Source organism: Prionailurus viverrinus, chromosome A2 (assembly GCF_022837055.1).
Source record: "Prionailurus viverrinus isolate Anna chromosome A2, UM_Priviv_1.0, whole genome shotgun sequence".
Lineage (NCBI taxonomy): Eukaryota > Metazoa > Chordata > Mammalia > Carnivora > Felidae > Prionailurus > Prionailurus viverrinus.
In genome coordinates this window covers 3,217,532-3,236,573 of record NC_062562.1, presented here as the reverse complement: position 1 = coordinate 3,236,573, position 19,042 = coordinate 3,217,532, and the positions used below count along the sequence as shown (strand labels likewise).

The 19,042-nt window shown below is 59.3% G+C and overlaps 4 protein-coding genes across 11 annotated transcripts in view; 2 read left to right on the top strand and 2 right to left on the bottom strand.

Moving 5' to 3' along the window:
* The window catches only part of RANBP3 (RAN binding protein 3), a 55,815-nt gene extending 44,229 nt beyond the window's left edge, over positions 1-11,586 (top strand). For 4 of the 6 annotated variants that reach the window (XM_047830270.1, XM_047830296.1, XM_047830278.1 and 1 more), the window contains 9 exons: positions 405-518; positions 2,417-2,520; positions 4,043-4,121; positions 5,292-5,394; positions 5,952-6,076; positions 8,079-8,199; positions 9,317-9,459; positions 9,921-10,101; positions 10,208-11,586. In XM_047830270.1, the coding sequence (XP_047686226.1) occupies positions 405-518; positions 2,417-2,520; positions 4,043-4,121; positions 5,292-5,394; positions 5,952-6,076; positions 8,079-8,199; positions 9,317-9,459; positions 9,921-10,101; positions 10,208-10,251 (1,014 nt within the window). In that variant the 3' untranslated portion in view covers positions 10,252-11,586. The remainder of the gene's footprint in view (positions 1-404; positions 519-2,416; positions 2,521-4,042; positions 4,122-5,291; positions 5,395-5,951; positions 6,077-8,078; positions 8,200-9,316; positions 9,460-9,920; positions 10,102-10,207) is intronic. The other 2 variants (XM_047830315.1, XM_047830286.1) reach the window with 1 other exon arrangement.
* LOC125150411 (3-galactosyl-N-acetylglucosaminide 4-alpha-L-fucosyltransferase FUT3-like) overlaps positions 6,938-19,042 on the top strand; it is a 39,917-nt gene continuing 27,812 nt past the window's right edge. For both annotated transcript variants that reach the window (XM_047830348.1, XM_047830330.1), the window contains exons 1-2: positions 6,938-6,949; positions 8,575-8,584. The gene's annotated coding sequence lies outside the window, so the exon portion shown is untranslated. The remainder of the gene's footprint in view (positions 6,950-8,574; positions 8,585-19,042) is intronic.
* Positions 11,515-14,531, bottom strand: CAPS (calcyphosine). 2 transcript variants are annotated; one of them, XM_047830361.1, is made up of 4 exons: positions 12,902-14,531; positions 12,651-12,828; positions 12,334-12,540; positions 11,515-12,260 (listed from the first exon to the last, which is right to left on the bottom strand). In XM_047830361.1, exons 1-4 carry the CDS (start codon positions 12,982-12,984, stop codon positions 12,159-12,161), a joined length of 570 nt encoding a protein of 189 aa, XP_047686317.1. In that variant the 5' UTR covers positions 12,985-14,531; the 3' UTR covers positions 11,515-12,158. The 2 variants fall into 2 exon arrangements, with proteins under 2 accessions (XP_047686317.1, XP_047686326.1); XM_047830370.1 differs by having other exon boundaries at positions 12,334-12,525.
* VMAC (vimentin type intermediate filament associated coiled-coil protein) lies at positions 14,957-18,059 on the bottom strand. The gene is made up of 2 exons (XM_047830385.1): positions 17,839-18,059; positions 14,957-16,597 (listed from the first exon to the last, which is right to left on the bottom strand). The coding sequence occupies exons 1-2, from the start codon at positions 18,027-18,029 to the stop codon at positions 16,279-16,281; spliced, it is 510 nt and encodes a 169-aa protein (XP_047686341.1). The 5' UTR covers positions 18,030-18,059; the 3' UTR covers positions 14,957-16,278.

Sequence of the window (19,042 nt, the reverse complement as noted above, 5' to 3'; positions counted from 1 at the left end):
GCGCGTGTGCTCCCGTGTCCGCGGCAGAGCTGCCGCCCCGGCCTCTACACCCGCCGCCTCCCCCACGCCCCGTCTGGGTGGATGTTGGAGCCCAAGCGGTGAAAAGCGCCATCTGCGATTCAGTGTTAGAACGTCCCTCGGCCCCCCGCCTTCCAGCCGCACTTTGCAGGGTTAACATTAGGAACCGTCGCTGCCACCTGCCGCCACTTGGAAACGCGGTGGCCGGGGCAGCAGCCCAGTAAGTCTCCTGCAAGTCTGCTGCGAGCCCGGGGGACACTGAGGCGGCCCGGACGCCCAGGGACCCCGCCAGAGAAGACAGCAAGCACGTGAGGCGTGAGAGGGCCCGTTTTGCTCATTGGGGCTAACCTGTCGCCTCTTCTCGGTTGTCTTGTTTGTGCCTCTAGGACAAAGACCCCCAGAAGAATGAGCCTAGCGGTACCGGGGAGGACTGTGAGAAAGCAGAGCGGGCTGTACAGCAGGCGTTTGTGTTCGGACAGAACCTGAGGGACAGAGTCAAGGTGTGTGAGTGCTTGTGCTCGGGTCGGTCCGCCTGGCTCCTCTTTCCCGTCAGAAGGGCGAGGAGGTGCACACAGTGCGTCGCGGGCTACTCCTGTGGCTCTCGGCGTGTCCAGCAGCTTCCTGCTTTACACGCCTTCCACACCGCACCCTCCGCGGCGGGCCCCTTGTTCTCCTGGGAGCAGCGGACAGGGAGGCAGCCGAGCCTGCCCGTCCCTGAGAACCGACGCTTTCGAGGCAAAGGAGGCCACGTGACCGGTCCTTTCCACATCGCCAGAGAGGCTGCTGTCGCCTGCCTCGAGGGCTTCTCTGGGCACAAAGCAGCACTTAGACCGCTTCGCTTCGTTCTGAGTTGCTGGAGGCCGGTCCTGGGGCGTTGAGCGGCATCCCTGGTCCCTGCCCTCTAGGCGCCAGGCATATACTCCTCCCCCCAGTATGGCAACCAAAAGTGTCCCCCAGTAGTGTCGAGTGTTCCCTGTGGGATTAAGTCACCCCTAACTGAGAAGCATTACCTTATTTTTTTAAAGGAGGGCAGACGGAAAGGTAACTGTTTTCTCTCCCATAGGAGGCAACGGCATCTGTCTCCTCCTGGCTGCCCCAGGGCCTGTTGGTCTAGGGGATTTTGAGTCGGGGGGAGAGCATCTGGCAGTGGCAGGGGACTGGGCTCTGGACCCCGTGTGCTGACGCTCTGGGAGACCAGACTGGGCGGCAGTGCCTGTCCGGCCACAGGGACAGAGTGTCCTTCTGGGCCATTTCCAGCAGCTCATCGGCAGGAGCTCCTTTAGAAGCCTGAGAGACCACATCAGTGGCTATGTCTGGGGACGTTTGTGGTTGTCACGACTAAGGCATAGGTATTACTGCCATCCAGTGGGTGGAGGCGAGGGATGCTGCCCAGCCCCCCACAGGGTCCAGGGCGGCTTCCCCACAGAGGGGTCCTGCCCCGACGTCGAGGATGATGACAGGGAGAAGCCCTGAAATAAGGAAACCCAAGTCTCTCGGGTGCATAGAGAACTTTGGGTTCTGCCGCCCGCTTTCTGCTTTGGTACTCACTGCCCAGGAGAAACCCAGATGCCCAGAGGTGAAGAGTAGTGTTGCTGTTGCATGGCTTTATCCAAAATAATGAGTCCCTGGAGGCTGCTCACTCCAGGGAGAAGGAAGCAGGAGAAAGAAGGGCCTGGAGATCCCCTGTGCTGGGGGCAGTGGTCTGGCCTGGGCTGTCAGGTTGAGTCTGTTCCTAGGGTTTAGGGGGACGGCTGCTTGAAATTGGGGCGGGGCTTTCTCTTCTGGAGGCCCGGGGCTCCTGCGATCCGTGGTCTCAGTTAAAATGCCAGCTTCTCAGTGGGGGTGACTTCTGGACACCACTGAGTCTCTGCTTTCCCGGCCATAGAATGAGGCTGAGAATGCCCATCTCTCAGGGGTGGGGTCCCAGGAGGGTCCCATTCAATGAGCTGTTTAACACAGCTGGCACAGCACTTAGATTAGAGGAGCCCTCAAGAAACGATGCTTTTATTACATTTATAATACACCCCTGAAGGTATCAGATTTGTAAGTCTACTGTGGTCGCGTTACAGAAGCATTGTTGAAAATGCCAACAAGATGCCAGCTTGAGGGTTTGGTTTTTTAACAAAAAAGAAAAAGCTCTCTCATGCCTTATGGACTGTGTTTTATATCTTCACCGTTAAAAGCAGAAATGGAGACATTGATTACAGCCCCACTCCTGGTATGTACACACACACACACACACACACACACACACACACACACGCCCTCACACCTGTGCACGATAGGATTTGTGTCCTGGAAATGTACCATGTGGCCTAAGGGTTGTACAGACAGGCTGAGCTGTAGAGGCCAGAGCAGGCAGGTCTCCGACTTGTAACTGTGCCTCTCTGTTTCCCAGTTAATACACGAGAACACTGAAGTGGCTGACATGGAGAATGCCGGACATCCCAGTTCAGAAACGCCGACTGCGACCAACTATTTCCTTCAGTATATCAGCTCCAGGTGTGTGTCTTGGGCCTGTGCCCAGCTGCAAGAGGGGCCTGTGGTCCTCCATCGCCCATCACTGGGGACCCAGACAGGAGACAGCACCGGGGGCAGGAAGGAGCGGGGGGGGGGGGGGGGGGGGTGGATTTTACCAGAATCCTAGACACACACCCCCAGCTTCTCCCTTTATTCCCGCTCTGGGCACGGCTCTGCAGGGGCCAGGGTGCTGTGCTTCGACAGACACACAAGGCAGGATCCAAGTTTTGCTCGGCCCTCAGAGGGATCTCGATCACCCGGATCTCATGCCCAGAGCAGAACCCAGGAGGCCAGTGTCTGCTTTGCCTGTTACCCACCAGGTTCCGGCCTGTGGGAACCCTTCCACTGGATCCGAGCTCGCCGCTGGTGAACACTGCTGGTAGCAGTGCTCACTAATGGCCTGGGGGCCCCACGGGTGTTTCCGAAGGAAAGCGTGTCCCTGCCTGGGAGACAGGCCAGCAGAGCAAATAGAACATGGGCTCGGATGTTGGAGAGGCCTGGCATGAATGGTGGTGACGTTGCACTTGGCTGCCTGGACCCTGATTAACAAAGTGCATCAGATGTTGTTTTTAAATTTTTTTTTTTTAATCTTTATTTTTGAGAGAGGGGGGACAGAGTGAGAGATGGGAAGGAACAAAGTGCATCACGTATGGTTTCTTAAATTTTTTAATCTTTATTTTTGAGAGCGAGAGAGAGGGACAGAGTGGGAGGGTGGAGAGGGACAGAGACAGAGAAGGAGGGAGACATGAATCCGAGGCAGGCTCCAGGCTCCGAGCCATCAGCACAGAGCCCGATGCGGGGGTCAAGCTCACGAACCACGGGTTTATGACCTGAGCCGAAGTCAGGCGCTTAACGGACTGAACCACACAGGCGCCCCAGCATCAGATATTTTTTTAAAGACCCATTTTTTGGGCACTGCAGCATTTCCCAAATTGGGACGCACTTACAACTGGGACATCATAAACTGGATGAAATGTGATGGTGAGGGCAGCTCCGAGGTCATCCCGTGTCACCTACCAGCAGCCCAAGGGTGGGAGGTGTCACCTCCTTTGTGCAGGCCAGGGGACGGGGCTCACAGAGCTGCAGTGACTCACGGGGGCGGCTGCTGCCAGGGACGGGCGAGTTCCTTCCGGGAAGTGGGTGGCTCCTGGTCTGACCTCTGTGGTCAGCCTCTCGGAGGCGGTGTCCTCATGCACCCCGAGGGTGACGCCCACCTCCAGGGGTCAGGGAAGGTGGCCATGGGGCGAAGGTGCCCACACGAAGTGGATACTTGGAAATGGGAGCGGAGCTGCGGGGGTGTGTTTACCGTCTGGTACAGCCCAGCCTGGAAGCTTGTGAGCCCTACGTGCTGGGCCCGTCCCCCACAGGGAAGGCTGAACGGGGCCTACACCAGGCTTTCTCACCCATTCCTGCTGTGCCCGTGCGTGTGCAGCCCGCGCCAGTGCCCACCTGCCTGCCCCGCTCCCGTTGGCTGCCCCACACCCACGGCTTGTCTTCTCTTCAGTTTAGACAACTCGACCAACAGTGCCGACACCGCCAGCAACAAATTCGTGTTTGGCCAGAACATGAGCGAGCGCGTGCTGGTGAGTGGCCCTGTGGGGACCGTTCCTCCTGGGGCACCAGGCGAGGGACGTGTGAGCGCGGCTGCCACCTCGTCTTCCTGTGAAATGAGGATGTGTTCGGTCGCAGGAGAAAGGCCCAGCTCAGGCTTGGGGGGGGGCGGGGGCGGTGCACCACCAGGCTCCTCAGGACCCTGTCTTGAGGGTCCTTTCCTCCCTGCCAGCCAGCTCAGCCTTGTCCTAAGACAGGCTTCCCCTCAAGTCAGGGGCCATGCTTCTTCCTGGCCGAGGCCGGCTACGGTGACCACCATCGGACCAGAGTCCTTAGCCACGTGCTTTTGGAGCCACCTCTGGAGCCGAGGGAGTTCAGCTCCCCTCCCAGACCACGAGGCTGCAGCATGGAGGAGGGGGTCTGGTGAGGTGGCCTTGGGCCCCTGCAGTGTCCCACGTGTGTCCTGCACGCAGCAGGGCCAAGGCTCTTGGGTGCCTTCAGGCTGCCTCCCCGTCCCAGAAAGCCTGGCCGGCTTGAGATGGGGTTCCAGAATAGTTTACCTGCTTCCTGATTTTTGTTCCCTTCTCTTTCCTTCCCCACCGCATCCATCGTGAGCATGTTTAGGGAGCTGTCTTGTCCCACCTCGTCACTTCCGCCTTTGCCTGTGTCCCCGTTACGTTAAGGAGCCTCCTGCTGCTTTTCTCGAGCATCACTACTATCCTTTTTCTGTTATAGTGAAATAGTCCAAGCCAAGAGCTGCCTCCTACACAGATGAGCAGCTCGAGCCAAGGTGACTGTCACCTGGTGGTACACACCTCCCTGACACATCAGGGGAGGCCTCACTTGGGGACCAGAGTGCACGGTTCGCCTACAGCGTACAAGGGGACAGGGCAAGCTGCCTGTATCGTGAGGGTACTTTCTGCCAGGTTTTACCCAGTGATGCTCAAGGATCGTTGTGTGGAGATGGGGCCCCAGGTTGGAACCCACCCCCTGGGGAGGGGGTTTTCTAGTCTCATCTGCCGGGTCTGGGTGGATCCCCAAAACTGTGAAGGAGAAGCCGTCTGCAGAGCAAAGCCCTCTGCCTGGCAGGAAAAGTGCCAAGAGCCGCCATCCCGGCAGAGAGGTTTCCTGATCCACAGCGGCTGGCCCCCGGGAGCACCCAGACACGCGCCCCGACCCGTATGCTTTCGTGTGCCCTGCAGAGCCCCCCCAAGTTAAATGAAGTCAGTTCAGATGCCAACAGAGAAAACGCAGCTGCTGAATCCGGGTCCGAGTCCTCGTCCCAGGAGGCCACCCCCGAGAAAGGTAGGCTGCAGCCCTGCGGCCTTGTGGGAAGGGTACCGAGGGACAGGGCACCGTCCATCCAAGCCCCTGCCCGGGAGGGACGGGGGCCCCAGCTCGCTGCAGCGGCGGTAGCCTCACGTGAACTGACCGCTGGGACAGAGTCTAAAGCACGGCGTGGTGCTGGTTTTCAGCTAGCGGAGAGGGGACACGGTCGTCCTGAAACCACAAGGTTATGGCCGTGCGTGGTGCCTCTGGGGGAGAGGGTCGTAGAGGTGGTTGTCCCCTTCTTTCTCCTTGCCCTGGGGTGGGGGGCAGAGGGAGTCTCCAGTGCTGTGTGGGAAGAGCCTCACCGTCCTGCCCTGTGCTGGGGAACCGGCAGCGGGAGGTCTGCAGCCGTGCTGGCAGCTGGCTCCTAGGTGGTCGCCCTGCAGGCTCCCAGGGCCAGACCGCCCTGTCTCAGAGGTCCACTCCGGGTCTGGAGCCGGGACCTTTTTTTTTGTTTTGTCTCCTGTGAGGTACGCACGCACGCACACACACACACACACACACCCAGCAAATAAATAGTCAATGTCGTTTAGCCAATAACATTTCAGAGTCCCTGGCTGAGTCGGCAGCCGCCTACACCAAGGCAACAGCCCGGAAGTGTTTGCTGGAAAAAGTGGAAGTCATCACCGGGGAGGAAGCGGAGAGCAACGTGTTACAGGTGCGGCGGGCCTGGTGGGGGGTGTCTGGCTCCTGTGGGCCTCCTGGCCCTTAGGTGGTGGCGTGAGGGGCTGTCAGTAGCCCCCCGCTTCTCGGTGCATCTGACAGGCTGGACAGAGGGACCGGTGCCCTACCCTTTAGGACCTTGTTGGGAGAGCTTCTGAGAGCTTAGCGAGTGCTAAGGAACTTGTAGTCTTGCTTTGGTTTTCAGTCGAAGGATCGGTTTTGAGACATTCTCAATGATTCGGGGCGTTACAGAGACTGTTGTAACAAACACCCGGAATGAACAGCTGGGAACATTTTGTCACACTGGCGCCCCATGTTGTCTTACTAGGGAACGGAGACCACAGATGCAACCCAGCCTCTGTCCCCACCTCTCCCCTGTGCCCGTCTTCCTCTGCGTCCCGAGGCAACATGGCCACTTTAGTGGGCCTCATGCCTTTCATTCTTGCACACACATACGTGCGTGTGTCTATGAACTGCGTCTGTAGGGCATCAGAGTTTTTAATGTGGGGTTTTAGAATTTTTTTTAATGTTTTTTTTTTTTTTTTAATTTTTTAATTATTTTTGAGAGAGGGTGCGAGCAGCGGAGAGGCAAAGAGAAACAGGGAGACACAGACTCTGAAGCAGGCTCCAGGCTCTCAGCTGGCAACACAGAGCCCGACGCGGGGCTCGAACTCACGAACTGCAAGGTCATGACCTGAGCTGAAGTCGGGCGCTTAACCGACTGAGCCACCCGGGCGCCGGTGTAGGGCTTTTAGAACTACTGCTGTTTCTGCCCACTCAGCATTGTTTTGAAGTTCTACCCGTATAAAGAGAGCAACTTGATAAAGATCTGCACACTTCATGTGGCGGGCCAGGCATGGTCTCTGTGGTATATTCCGTTTTTATACACCTATAGCAGCTTTATTGAGATAGAACACATATACTATGAAATTCACCCTTTTGAAGCATACAATTCAGTGGTTTTAGTATATTCACATAGTTGTGCAACTGCCACCACTATCAAAATAGAACATTTTTGCCCCCAAAAAAGAAACTTCACATCGGTTAGCAGTTAGCCCTCCCAGCCCCGGCCCCCACGAGCCGCCTTCCCGTCCGTGGATGGGCCTGTTCTGGACGTTTCACACACGTGGACTCACACCCCATGTGGCCTCTCGTGTCTGGTTCCCTCCCTGAGCGTCGTGTGTTCGGGGTCCGTCCCCGGGGCGGTAGGTGTGGGCGCCTCGCTCCTGCTCGTGGCCGAGGGACGTGCCCGTTGTAAACCTGGGCGTTGAGGTTGTTTCTGCCTTTTAGCTGTTCCGAACCGTGCTACCGTGAACGTGTATACAGACAGGCTCACGTGTGAAGATACGTGTCATTTCTCTAAAACCCTGGGCCATGCGGTAGCTCCACCTTTGACATTTTGAAGAACCGTTTTCTGCAGCGGCCACGCCATTTTCATCCCACCAGCCGCGTGCAAGGCTTCCGGTTTCTCCACACCCTCCCCAGTGCCTGCTGCCACCCTCCTAGCAGGGGCGAAGTGGTACCCCATTGTGGTTTTTATCTTTATTTCCTTAGTGATTTTTTTTTTTTTTTTTCTTTATTTTTATTCACTGAGAGAAAGAGCATGAGCAGGGGAAGGGGCAGAGAGAGAATCCCAGGCGGGTTCCACGCTGTCAGCACAGAGCCCAACGTGGGGCTCCCATCTCACAAACCGTGACATCCTGAGCTGACAGAATCAAGAGTCGGACGCTTAACCGACTGAGCCACCCAGGTGCCCCGACCTTAGTGATTTTTTTAATGTTTCTCTGAAAATGTAGACTTCATCTTCGCCGGAGAACAGGAAAAAAAAGAAAAACTGGCCAAGGGCTACGTGACCCGCTCCCCCGCCCCCAGGCCATAGTTTGCTGATCTCTGCCTGCTAGTTCACTCGGTAGATTGGAGGCTCTGGGGAGTTTGTCCACACCGGTGTCCACCCCCGCCGGGGCCCTGCTCACCCAGAGGGCTGCCCTGTGTTCCAGATCCAGTGTAAGCTGTTTGTCTTTGACAAGGCCTCACAGTCGTGGGTGGAAAGAGGCCGGGGGCTGCTCAGACTCAACGACATGGCGTCAACTGACGATGGGACACTACAGTCCCGACTAGGTGAGCCGTGGAGGGGGCCTGGGGTGGTGCAGTGGTCCCCACGCCCAGAAGGGCAAGATCCCAGGGCGGATCCCCACGGGAGAGCCCCTGGCACCCACACCCCGTGGCCTGCAGGCCCAGGCCTCATCCCAAGGCTCTCGCAGCCAGCTCTTCCGCGACTCTCCTCTTTGTGGGTGTGAAAGTAGACGGGTACTTAGCAACTGTCGAACTTGTTTTCTAATAGTAAAAGGGCCGGTTGCTTTATGGTGCAAAAAGGAAATCAAACGGTAACTTCAGTCACCCTGTACGGCTGTTGATCCTCATCACAGACCTTCCTTCCCCCAGCCCGTCCCAAGCGCTCCACCTGCCTCGGAGGTGGGCCCATTGGGCGCAGAGGGCTCGGGGAGTGGACTTGGGGGAGTCTGGTCACTAGGAGCCCAGGACCCCACCCTGCAGCCTCCCTGAGCTGGCCCGAGCTGCTCCGTCTGGTGGGGAGGGGTGGGCTGACAGGAAGACAAGCCGTCGCCATGTCCGCAGGGTCAGGGCACATGCGGGGAGGGTGGGCTCTGGTAGAGCCGGCAGGCGGACAGTGGCCTTGGGCCTGCTGCAGGTAGAATGGGGTGGTTCTTCCAGAGAAGGAAGGTCTGTAGCCTCTTTTTTCTTCACCATGTGTCACCTTCTGTCTCTGTCTCCCTCCTGGTGGAAGCTCTGAGCAGCAGTTGGCCTCGGTCTTTTTTCTCAGAAAGCCACAGGGTCGGGGCTGGGGCTGCCCTGAGAATCGGGCCGGTCAGGGGTCCCCTAAAAAAGCGCCCGTGCCCAGCCCGCAGTTGTCCCTATTGGGCCTCACCTCCCCCTAATCCTCCCCTTCCCCAAGGGAGCCATCGTCCTGGCGCCTGCTGGGAGGACCGACGGAACCCTCCACGCAGTGGATATGGTGGCCTCTTGGCCCACCCGTGGCCATGGGGGAGCTAGGGAGTCCAGGGCTGGCCTGGCGCGTGGGGGGCTACGGCTCAGCGGACCTCGAGGGGATTGTGGGATTTCACCCCTGTGATGTTTTCGTTCCGGGTTGTGTCTGCTCTCCTCGCCGGCTGTGGGGTGGGGGTCAGGGGCCGGGGCTGAGTGGCCTTGCTGGTTGCAGTGATGCGGACCCAGGGCAGCTTGCGGCTGATCCTCAACACCAAGCTGTGGGCCCAGATGCAGATTGACAAGGCCAGTGAAAAGAGCATACGCATCACAGCCATGGACACCGAGGACCAGGGCGTGAAGGTTTTCCTGATCTCAGTGAGTAGCCCTGGGGACGGGGTGGGATGCTGCTGACCTCTTGGGGAAAGGAGCTGCCAGACGGCGCCCTGGACGAGGGCCGTGCCCTCCTGCACCCCCACAGAAGGGAGGTTCCCGGGCACACCCAGTCGGTGCACCGCAGGGCCGCACTAAGCGCCGCCCCTCTGTGGGGCGCCCTGTGGTCCAGGGGGCCAGTAGGTGGCCTGCAGGCCAGCCAGTGTCCAGAAGGAGCGGGTCGGGACAGATGGGTGGAAGGAGGACCAGAGCAGCCCCGCAGCACGAGCACCAGCGCAGTGCAGCTGCAAGCTGTGTGAGCCCCTGGGGAGGACGGGCCCCGGGGCAGCAGGGGCTTCCGTCCGCTGTCCCTGAGTTTGTCCTCCCCGGACACAGCCTGGGGATGTGGTGGCAGCCAGCCCAACCCAGAGGCCTTACAACCCACCGCTTCCCTCCGCCTCTCCCAGGCCAGTTCCAAGGACACGGGCCAGCTGTATGCAGCCCTGCACCACCGCATCCTGGCCCTGCGCAGCCGCGTGGAGCAGGAGCAGGAAGCCAAGATGCCTGCCCCCGAACCCGGGGCAGCCCCATCCAACGAGGACGACAGTGACGAGGACGTCCTGGCTCCATCAGGGGCCACCGGAGGCGGTGAGCTGGTGGTCCCCGCCCTGGAGGTTGTGGGGGGGCCTGACCGAAGGGAATGGGGCTCCATCCAGGGTGGGGACCTGACGGTGAGGCCGCTGCTTCCCAACAGGTGCTGGCGATGAAGGGGACGGGCAGACGGCCGGGAGCACATAGCGCCGGGAGCCGGCTGCCCGCGAGCCTGCTGCTTTGTCCGTCTGTCCGCCCGCCCGCCCCGCCCCGCCCCGCCGGCAGTGTTGAGGCGTGGGGCTCGGGAACCACACTCCCCGCTGGGTTGGCCACAGTTCGGATCCGCATGTCCCGTTCAGAAGCAGACTCGGGAACTGCCTGAATGTGGTTTGGGACACGAGACCTCATCATATTGATGAGCAAAACGAAAAAGAACATTTCTTCCCTCCCCTCCTTTGAATCGAAATGGCACATTAAGACTTGTCACGGCTTCTCACTGGGACTGGGACACCTTGTTTCTTCACCCCTCCCTCCTCGTGTCCCCGGCCTCTGTCGCCGCCGCCCACCCAGGCGGGTCTGTCCACACGAGCATAAACACTGGGCCTGCTGGACACTTTGTTAACCACCATCTTTGTCTCCGGTTTCCCACCTTCTGATTTGGGGCTTATATTTTTAGATCTTTTCTTCCCCGAAGCTTTGTGTTTGGTTTCTTAGGTTAAGACTCTCCTGTGCATCGATTGGGCACAGCTCCATCCTGGGCCACATCCTCCTCCTCCCTATGCTCCTGGCCTCTGTGCTGGGGTGGGGGTCAGGCCCCCGCTTGTTCCCTACCCAGGGGTGCTTCAGGCCCAGTGCTGACGTGTTGAGGGGTTGGGCCCCAGACCTGGAGAGAGCTTACCTAGAAAAGGGTCGCTGGACCCTGGGAGGGTCCCCATGCACCTTCCTGCCTGTCCCCATCACGTCGGTCACCCATCATCTGGCACCCGGGCGCAGAACTGCTTCCTGCCGCTGGCCGTTCCCTGCCCAGCCCTGGACCTCACCGCCCCCAAGACCATCCAGGGCTGGGGTCCTCTGTGAGAGGCAGAGGGGGACCTTGGCAGGGCCTTCGAGGAGGGGGCAGGGGACTGGTTCCCGGCAACCGGCCATCCCCCACGGGAGCAGGCGCTACGCCCACCCCCCACCCTGGAGCGTGGCCAAGAGCCAGCCGGGCATCATGCACCTGGGAAGGCCTGTGAAGATGATCCTGTGCACAGGGCTCCAAGGGATTTCAGAGGAAACTGCCCAGCCCTGCCCTCAGAGGGTGAGAAGGCCTCATCTGTGCAGCTACACCACCCACACCTCGGGTCGGTCGTGTGCAGCCTGAGCCTGAGCCATGGGAAGACACCAAAGGCCCTCCCAGCAGATCCGGTCACACTTCTCTGCTTTAAGCCTTAGCCAACTAGTGACAAGTAAAACCAGATAATGCCCATGTGTTTTGGAACATTTATGTAAGATTGTCATATGAAATGTATTTGGGAACTACATTAAAACTTTTAACTAAAACCCTGGCCTCCTGCATGCCCCAGGGGCCTCAGGAAGCCAGACAGCCTGGCCAAGAACAGCCTCCGGCTCCTGGGCCAGCCTGGCCCCTGCGCCCCACTGCACGTCCGGGCAGGTCACCACACTTGGCTGCCTTCCAAGACGGGCCGCCTCCGTGCTGAGCTTTGCTTTGTCCCCGGCCGTCTGGCTTCCCTGGGTGGGGGCGGGCTGGGGGGGCACGCGTAGGGGCAGGGCGTTGCTGGCAGGGCGGAGGATTCACTGAGCAGAGACGGGAGGAAGCAGGGTGGGGGGCGTCTGCAGTGGCTTTGTGAGGCCTGAGGTCAGCACAGCAGGGACAGGGATTCTGAGCCAGTGACCCATCCTTGGAACCTCTGTCCTCCTCCCACCTGATGGCCAAGCTGGGTCCTCTGAGACCCGGTCCGGCCGGCCCCACAGCCTCAATCTTCCACATTCCTCTGTAGCCCCCCCACCCTGGGCGCTGTGCAGCTAGAAGCCCAGGTGAGAGGGGCCGGGGCTCGGGGGCCAGGGTGGGGGTCCTACACTACGATGGTGCTGGCTGGGTAAGCATGTACTGCTCACAGCTGCCAGGCGCTGGTCATCATGGCCACAAACTCCTCATCTGTGTCCACGGAGGCGCTCACGCCGCTGTAGTAGTCCTGGAATTCAGCCAGAGTGACCTGGGGGCAGACGGGCTGTAAGTGGAGACCAGACACCGGGGTGGAGGGGGCAGGGGTATCCGGGGGCACCCACCTGCCCGTCCTTCTCAGAGGAGTCGAAGTTGTCCAGGAAGCGGCGGAGGACCTCCTCCTCGGTCCACTCCCCATTTCGCACCTTGGGGTGGGCGCGGCCACTGTAGACCCCCCGGAGGTCGTCCACGGTCACCACGCCGTCCCCACTGCGGTCCAGCTTGGCAAACGCAGCTGCGATGACCGCCTCCCGGGCCTGGGACATGGGGGGCTGGGGAGGAGAAGGCAGTAACTGGGGGGCCCTCCACCCACCAGGGCTCTCGGACATCCGCACTGTCCCAGGCGAGCCCACCCTCCAGACCGCGGGGCCCAGGGCCTCACCCGCAGTGCCCTCAGGAACTCCTCCAGGTCCAGCGTCCCACTGCCGTCGCGGTCCCAGCGCCGGCACACACCCTCCGCCTCAGCTGCGTCCAGCACCAGCCCCAGCTCAGCCAGGCCCCGCTGGAGTTCCCCCGAGTCCAGGGATCGGCTCTTGTCCCGATCCAGGCGGCGGAAAAACCTGAGGGGCGGGGGACGGAGTTAGAAGGTAGTCTCTGGAGCTGGGAGTCGAGAAGGTTCAGGGGACAGCTCACCTAGCCAGGCCCTGGATGCCTAAGGCCCCTCGGGACAGACACTGTGCCCGGAGCTTCTCCACAGTGGCGTCCACAGCATCCATGCTGGGTCAGGGCTGTCTGGGTAGCTGGATTGGAGAGAGCTGGAGGAAGGGCTCCCACTCTGCCGGCCAGGCTGTGGTCAGGTGCCGCAAGCCTGCCCTGGCCCACTACCTGCTCACCTGCCCTGCGTCTGTTCTGGAAGCCAGACAGCCACTCCTCTGGCTCCTGCCCACTTTGCCCAGCGCTGGCAACGCGTCCTGCCCAGCAGGACTGTTGCTAAGGGATGGTGGCTCAGGAGACTGGGAGGGGCCCCGGCTGTAACTCTCACTGTGCCGGTGCCCCGTAGCCCTAGGCACACCCTGTGGAGCGGAGTGGCCGGGCCAAGAGGGACAGGGCAGTGCTCTCGCAGGCACCACTGCCCAGCCTCTGTTCTGCTCACTCCCAGCCTTGCAGTGCCCAGGTCTGGGATAAAGCCAGACCCAGGTGGGGAGTCGGGGGTCACCCTTCCTGGCTATAAGAGGAAGGTCACTATTCCTGGCTATAAGAAGGAGGGGTGGGCCACAGCCCTACAAGGACCAGGGTCCTGAATGGAGAGGGGCAAGGTCATGGCCGAGGAGGCTCAAGGCCCAATTCCTGTGTGACCTGGAACAGGCCCCCTGCCCCTTTTCACAGGGCAGCAGCAGCCAAGGCTGCTGAGGGATCCAGGTTCAAAGGGGTTTGAGGTGGCCCAGGCCCACGTCCAGGTTTTCAGATCAATGTGCCTGAGCCAGGATACAGCAGCCTTACGATGTTTCAACATTGTCAGAGAAGTTCCTGGTAGTTTTTTAGAGGCCAGTTGTGTTTTTGTCGATGTGGGTCTTTTGGTGGTCGGTTTTCAGTGCTCAAACATCACCCAGTGGCCTTGCTCATAATAAGCTGGGGGAGCCAGGGGACTACGGCACCAAGCGACAAAGTGCCTCTGCCCCCCCGATGCCCGAGAAGAACCAAGGCCACCGTCGCGGAAGGCCTTCGATGGAGACTTTGGACACCTTTGCCAACTGAGAGCATTTCAAACCCACAGGTGGGACTGAAAATGACTTTGGATTTCCCAGGACCTAAAACGTGGGCCCCGTTTGGCGACCCATCAGCTGCAGACACCCAGAGAGGTCATCAGAGGCTTTTCGAAGCCTGGACTCAGACACAGAACAACGGTGGTATCAGAAACCAATCCCCAGAGAGCACGCGGCCCAGCACCATGGTTCGGGCCACAGCTGATGTAACACTGTCAATTGTATGTGAAACTACAGCAAAAATTCTGGTGCCCTCCTGCGGTCCGTAATTGTTCGAGTCGGCAGAGAACTGCTGCATTGTGTTTTCCACGTGGGTTACAAAAGTCACATTTTTTTCCCATAGAAAAATGTCAAATATTAACCACAGCCATTGTAACTCTGTTTTGGCACCGCCTCATCTTGAAGAGAATCAGAATCTCAACAATAACCCCGCAGAACGTGGAAGTGTTCCAGGTCCTCCCGACCCCGAGGCCCACGCTGAGCCTCACTTTCCACATCTGTAAAATGGGGCGAGCCTGTGCCGCAAAGATTAGACACCAGCCCCCTGTGGCTGTAACCTGTGTCTCCCCACCAGGCAGGACCCCACCCTGACCCCGGAACGGCACCCGGGCCACCCCTCCAGTCCCCACCCGGGAAGGAGGAAGGAGGAAGGACCAAGGCCAAGAAATCATTCAGTTTATTCTTGAGCTCAGACAGGCCTCGGCCTGCCTTTCCCTCATACGAGCAGCCCCCCCTTAGTCATCCTTAGAAAATGGGGCCATTGTTCCTACACTGAGGGGTCACTGTTAGACACCACGCGGGCAGGCAGCACCATCCTGGGGGCTGGGGAGGGACACCGACCTTTCCAGGCCAAAACAGGCCCTGCCCCTTGGCAGTTCTTGGTGTGAAATTCCCTGAGTAAGGAGGCGGGCAAATGGCTACCGTGGTACCGGGCTGGGCGCTTCATTCGGCTGGGCAGAGAAAGGCACAGGATTCCCTGGTTTGATTTAAAAACAAAAACAGGCACCCGGAATGTCTCTGGCCAAGAAGGGGCAGCAGGGAAATGAGATTAAAAAAAAAAAAAAAAAAAAAAAAAATTCTCTAGAAAATATAAAAAGGGGCCAGCTGCTTGCTACAAAAGCTAAACTGGCCAGGGGGCTCATCAGATGTGCTGGGGTTCGCTAACTCCCTTCAGGGCCCACAAACCCATCCTGTTCCTACGGAGGTCCCAGGAACCTCCTCCTGGTGATAACAGAAACCCTGCCCTCGAGTAGCTGACACTCTGGTGACAAGAAGTTCCATAGAGAGAATGATGGGAATCACTTCGGATAAGGCAATCAGGGAAGACCCCTCCGAGGAGGTGACTTCTGAGCAAAGATCTGAGGGACAAGGAACTGGTCCTTGTGACATCTGGGGGAAGAATGTTCTAGGCAGAGGGAAGAGCCAGTGGAAAGTCCCTCAGGAAGGACTGTACCAAGAAAAGGTTGAGGGATGCCTGAGTTTTCCAGGGCAGCACAGCCTAGCTGCCAACATCTCACAATGTCTCACACGCACGCTCTGCCTTCTGGGCTAAAGGTTGACAGAAGGACAGAGTTAGGGGGAGAAAAAAATCTAGCATTAAAAATTTGTCTTCCTACAACCAGGGCAAAACGGCACAAGTCGTGAGGTCCCCAATTCTGGAGTAGGATGAAGGATAAGAAAGAAAAAGCTTTAGCCTGGGACGAGAGGTGCTTCGGAAGGAACGGGAATCAGGGCAGGGGAAAAGGTGGAGCAAAACTCGATGCCATCTGCCTCCACAAGCGACAGAGATGTCAGATGCTTCAGGGGCCGGACATCTGGCCCAAAGAGAGGCAAGAGAGCCAACTGGACCTCACACTTTGGCTGAAGAGGGTATCCCGGGCTCAGATCCAAGCAGGCGTGACCAAGACTGAAGCCAGAAATCCAGATTTTTGTGTAAACATTGCCAAATTTTCAGTAAGTCGACTGACTTAAAGTTTTGTTTAAAAACAAAAACAAGGGACACTTGACTGGCTCAGTGGGTAGAGCATGGGCCTCTTGATCTCGGAGTTGGAAGTTCAAGCCCCACAAAGAGATTATTTAAAATCTTTAAGAAACGACAAGAGCAGAACAAAACCAAAAAACTCTCTGGGCTACGCGTCTGCCTTTGGCCCACGGGCTGCCTGCTTGAAACCTACGACTTTTTAGCAGGTTTTGATGCTTGGAAAGGATTATGGCTGTGCCACGGGGCCCCCTCTCGGACACAGGTGACCCCTGAGGACACCACAGCAGTGGAAGTCCGTCTCCGTTGTGGGATCTGTGCTCTAGGGCTCACACGGTGGTCCCAAACACCGCAGGCTGCAGGTGGTTCCTGTCTTCCTCGTCCCCAGTGCTGTTGGCAAGGCCTGGACCGGGCCCACTGGGGGGTGGGTGGCTGGGGTCTCCAGTTGGCAAGGGCCCTAGGCGCTCGGCTTCGGCCAGGGCGGCCAGCAGCCCGGCCACGGGTGGCCGCCAACGGCAGATGTCCTGCAGCAGCTCGGCCCGGGGCTGCAGCTGCCCGATGAGCTCATTCCTCTGGCGTAGGGCGGCCTGCAGGCTGTGGACCGTGGCCTCGGAGGTCAGCAGCTGCTCCTGGAGAGCGGCAATCTCACTGGCAGGAAGGCAAGACAGGGCAGTTGTGGTACCAAGGGGACCAGAGATTCTTCTCCCTGCTCCCGACCTCGTGGGGGGCTCCCCATCACCATCAGGATAAAGGCTCTGCTCCTCGCCACTGCTTCAAGGCCCCCCTTGGCATGGACTGGATGTTTGTGTCCCCTCAAAACTCTTGGACTGAATCCCTACCCACCCATCCCCAATGTGATGTATTTGGAGATGGAGCCTTTGGGACGTTAAGTAAAATAAGATGAGATTGTGAGGGTGGGGCCCTCGTAGAATTAGTGCCCTTGTAAGAAGAGACACCAGAGAGCTTGCTTACTCTCTGCCGTGTGAGCACGCAGCGAAGACAGCAATCTGCAAGCCAGGAAGACAATCTGTCACCAGGAACTGAACCTATCAGTTGGACTTTCCAGCCCCCAGAACTGGGGGGGGGGGGGGGGGGGGGGGAGGACGGGGGGAGGAATCAGCCGTTTAAAGCCCCCCAGTCTCTGGTGTTCTCTAATGGCAACCAGAGCAGACTAACACTACCCTCATTGCTCCCTTGCAGGTCCCCTTTCCCCTACATCTTTTCCTATTTGTTTAGCTTAGATGGCCCCTCCTCCAGGAAGCCTTCCATCTGGGCCCCCTCAGAACCCTATGTGCCCTTCCATCACAACCCCAACCACCCCATTTTGTAACTGCTTAGTATGCTTGAGGGCTATGCTATGTAGGTCTCACTTAGGGGCTCTGGTGCGCCGAACCTGCCTGGCACATAGGTGCTCAGTAAAGATGAATGAATGGATCCAACCAGGTCCGAACCCTTTCCCACTTGGGCTCCAGACCTCCCTCCCCCCTGGGCGCTTGTCTCATCCCTTTCCATCCTCAGTGCCTCTTCCAAACTAGAGGGGCTCTTCAGAACTGCTGGTGTGATCCCATCCTCCTCTGCTCCAAAACCTGTCATGGCTCCCAATACCTAAGGGGAGGTGGGTGATCCCCGCACCCCCGGAAAAGAGCCGATTTTGCCTTGTGGAAAAACGGGCTCTGTTTTAAGTTAGAAATCCACACTTGTGTGACACCCCTCAACTTTGCATGCCGGTGACTAGTTCGAGGTTTTTGGTGTTTGTTTTTTCAATTGCACCGGAAGTCCAGCCTACACGTGAATGTACACGGTTCCCGCGCCTCTCCTCCCTTTCCAGCCTCGGCTCTGCCTCCGCCCACGTCCTTCAAGAAGTCCACCTGGCCGGCCCCGGGCCTCACCAGTCCTTGGCGCGGCCCAGCTCCTCCAGCGCAGCGCGCAGCTGCTGGTCGTGGCGGGCCAGGCGCTCGGCCTGGGCGCTCACTGTGCGCTCCGCCGCGTCCAGCCGCGCCTCCAGCTCCGCCGCGCGCCGGTGCACAGCCGCCAGGTGTGCGTTCGCCTCGCGGATCTGCAGCGGCTGCGGCGCCGACATGGCCCCGGCGCCGTCCCGGACGGCCCGGAACCGGGCCCAGGCCCCGCCCCCAGCCCCAGTGGGCCACGCCCCCAGAGGCTCTCTCCGGACCGAGCGATTGGCCTCGGCCCGATGGGTCGCGCCCTCCTCAAACCCAAACGCCCTCAATGGTTTGGGCACCTCGAAACTCCGCCCCTGAGCCCGGCCTGACTCTAAGATTGGCCAGCGTCCTGACAAACCACGCCCCCAGGCGGGCCTGGTTCTCCTGAGGCCCGCCCAGTTCAGGCTTCCGCAACGGGATTGGCCACTCCTTCGAGACAGGCCCCGCCCCACTGAGAAGCCAACACTACGATTGGTCCGGGTCCTGCGGTCCACAAAGCCTGACCACGCCCCGGGCTGCGAGTCTCTGGGAGCTACCCAAAGGGCCACGGCCACGCCCCTTAGGCAACCGTACAGCTCCGGATTGGCCAAGTGCCCTTCAGGCAGTGTTTCCCCCCCCGGCCACGCCCCCCAAGTCTAGCGCGTACCTCCTCCGACCCGGGGCTTGGACGAGGCAGCCGCAGGCAGGGCACAGGTGCTGTCCCGCTAAAATCCTAGCCCCGGGATCGGCATCTTCCGCCGCCCGCGAGTCTGGCCACGCCCCCAAACAGTCGCACGCGGTTCGGACTCTGCTTGGAGACCGGCCCAGGGCGTGATCACGCCCCCTTGCGGATTCTGGCGCTGGGAGTGGCCGCATTTCCGCTGTGCCCCGCCCCATAGTTACATCTTGCGCCTATCAAATGGAGTTCCGCCCCGCGCCCAAATACCCGTCATAGTCCCACCCCCAGATTAGGCCCCCACTCCGGGTCAAACCCTTCCTAACCTAGGTCCTTCTGAGTTGGGGCTAGCGAGATCTGCCTTCACTGATTCTGGCTGACTTCAGTTTCTCCCTCCAGAAATCGGCTGGGGGTGCACGCGCGCCTCCTTTACACCAGTCTCGACTCGGCGCTTGAGCGCCACCCGTGTCTGTGTTCTCGGTGCTCAATAAAGTTGCA

Coding starts and splice junctions, on each gene's coding strand:
- CAPS (XM_047830361.1), bottom strand. CDS start 12,984: ATGGATGCTGTGGACGCCACTGTGGAGAAGCTCCGGGCACAGTGTCTG. Junction 12,541..12,650: donor AGTTCCTGAGGGCACTGCGG/GTGAGGCCCTGG, acceptor TCTCCTCCCCAG/CCCCCCATGTCCCAGGCCCG. Junction 12,261..12,333: donor CCTCTGAGAAGGACGGGCAG/GTGGGTGCCCCC, acceptor GTCTGCCCCCAG/GTCACTCTGGCTGAATTCCA.
- VMAC (XM_047830385.1), bottom strand. CDS start 18,029: ATGTCGGCGCCGCAGCCGCTGCAGATCCGCGAGGCGAACGCACACCTG. Junction 16,598..17,838: donor CTGGGCCGCGCCAAGGACTG/GTGAGGCCCGGG, acceptor CCTTCCTGCCAG/TGAGATTGCCGCTCTCCAGG.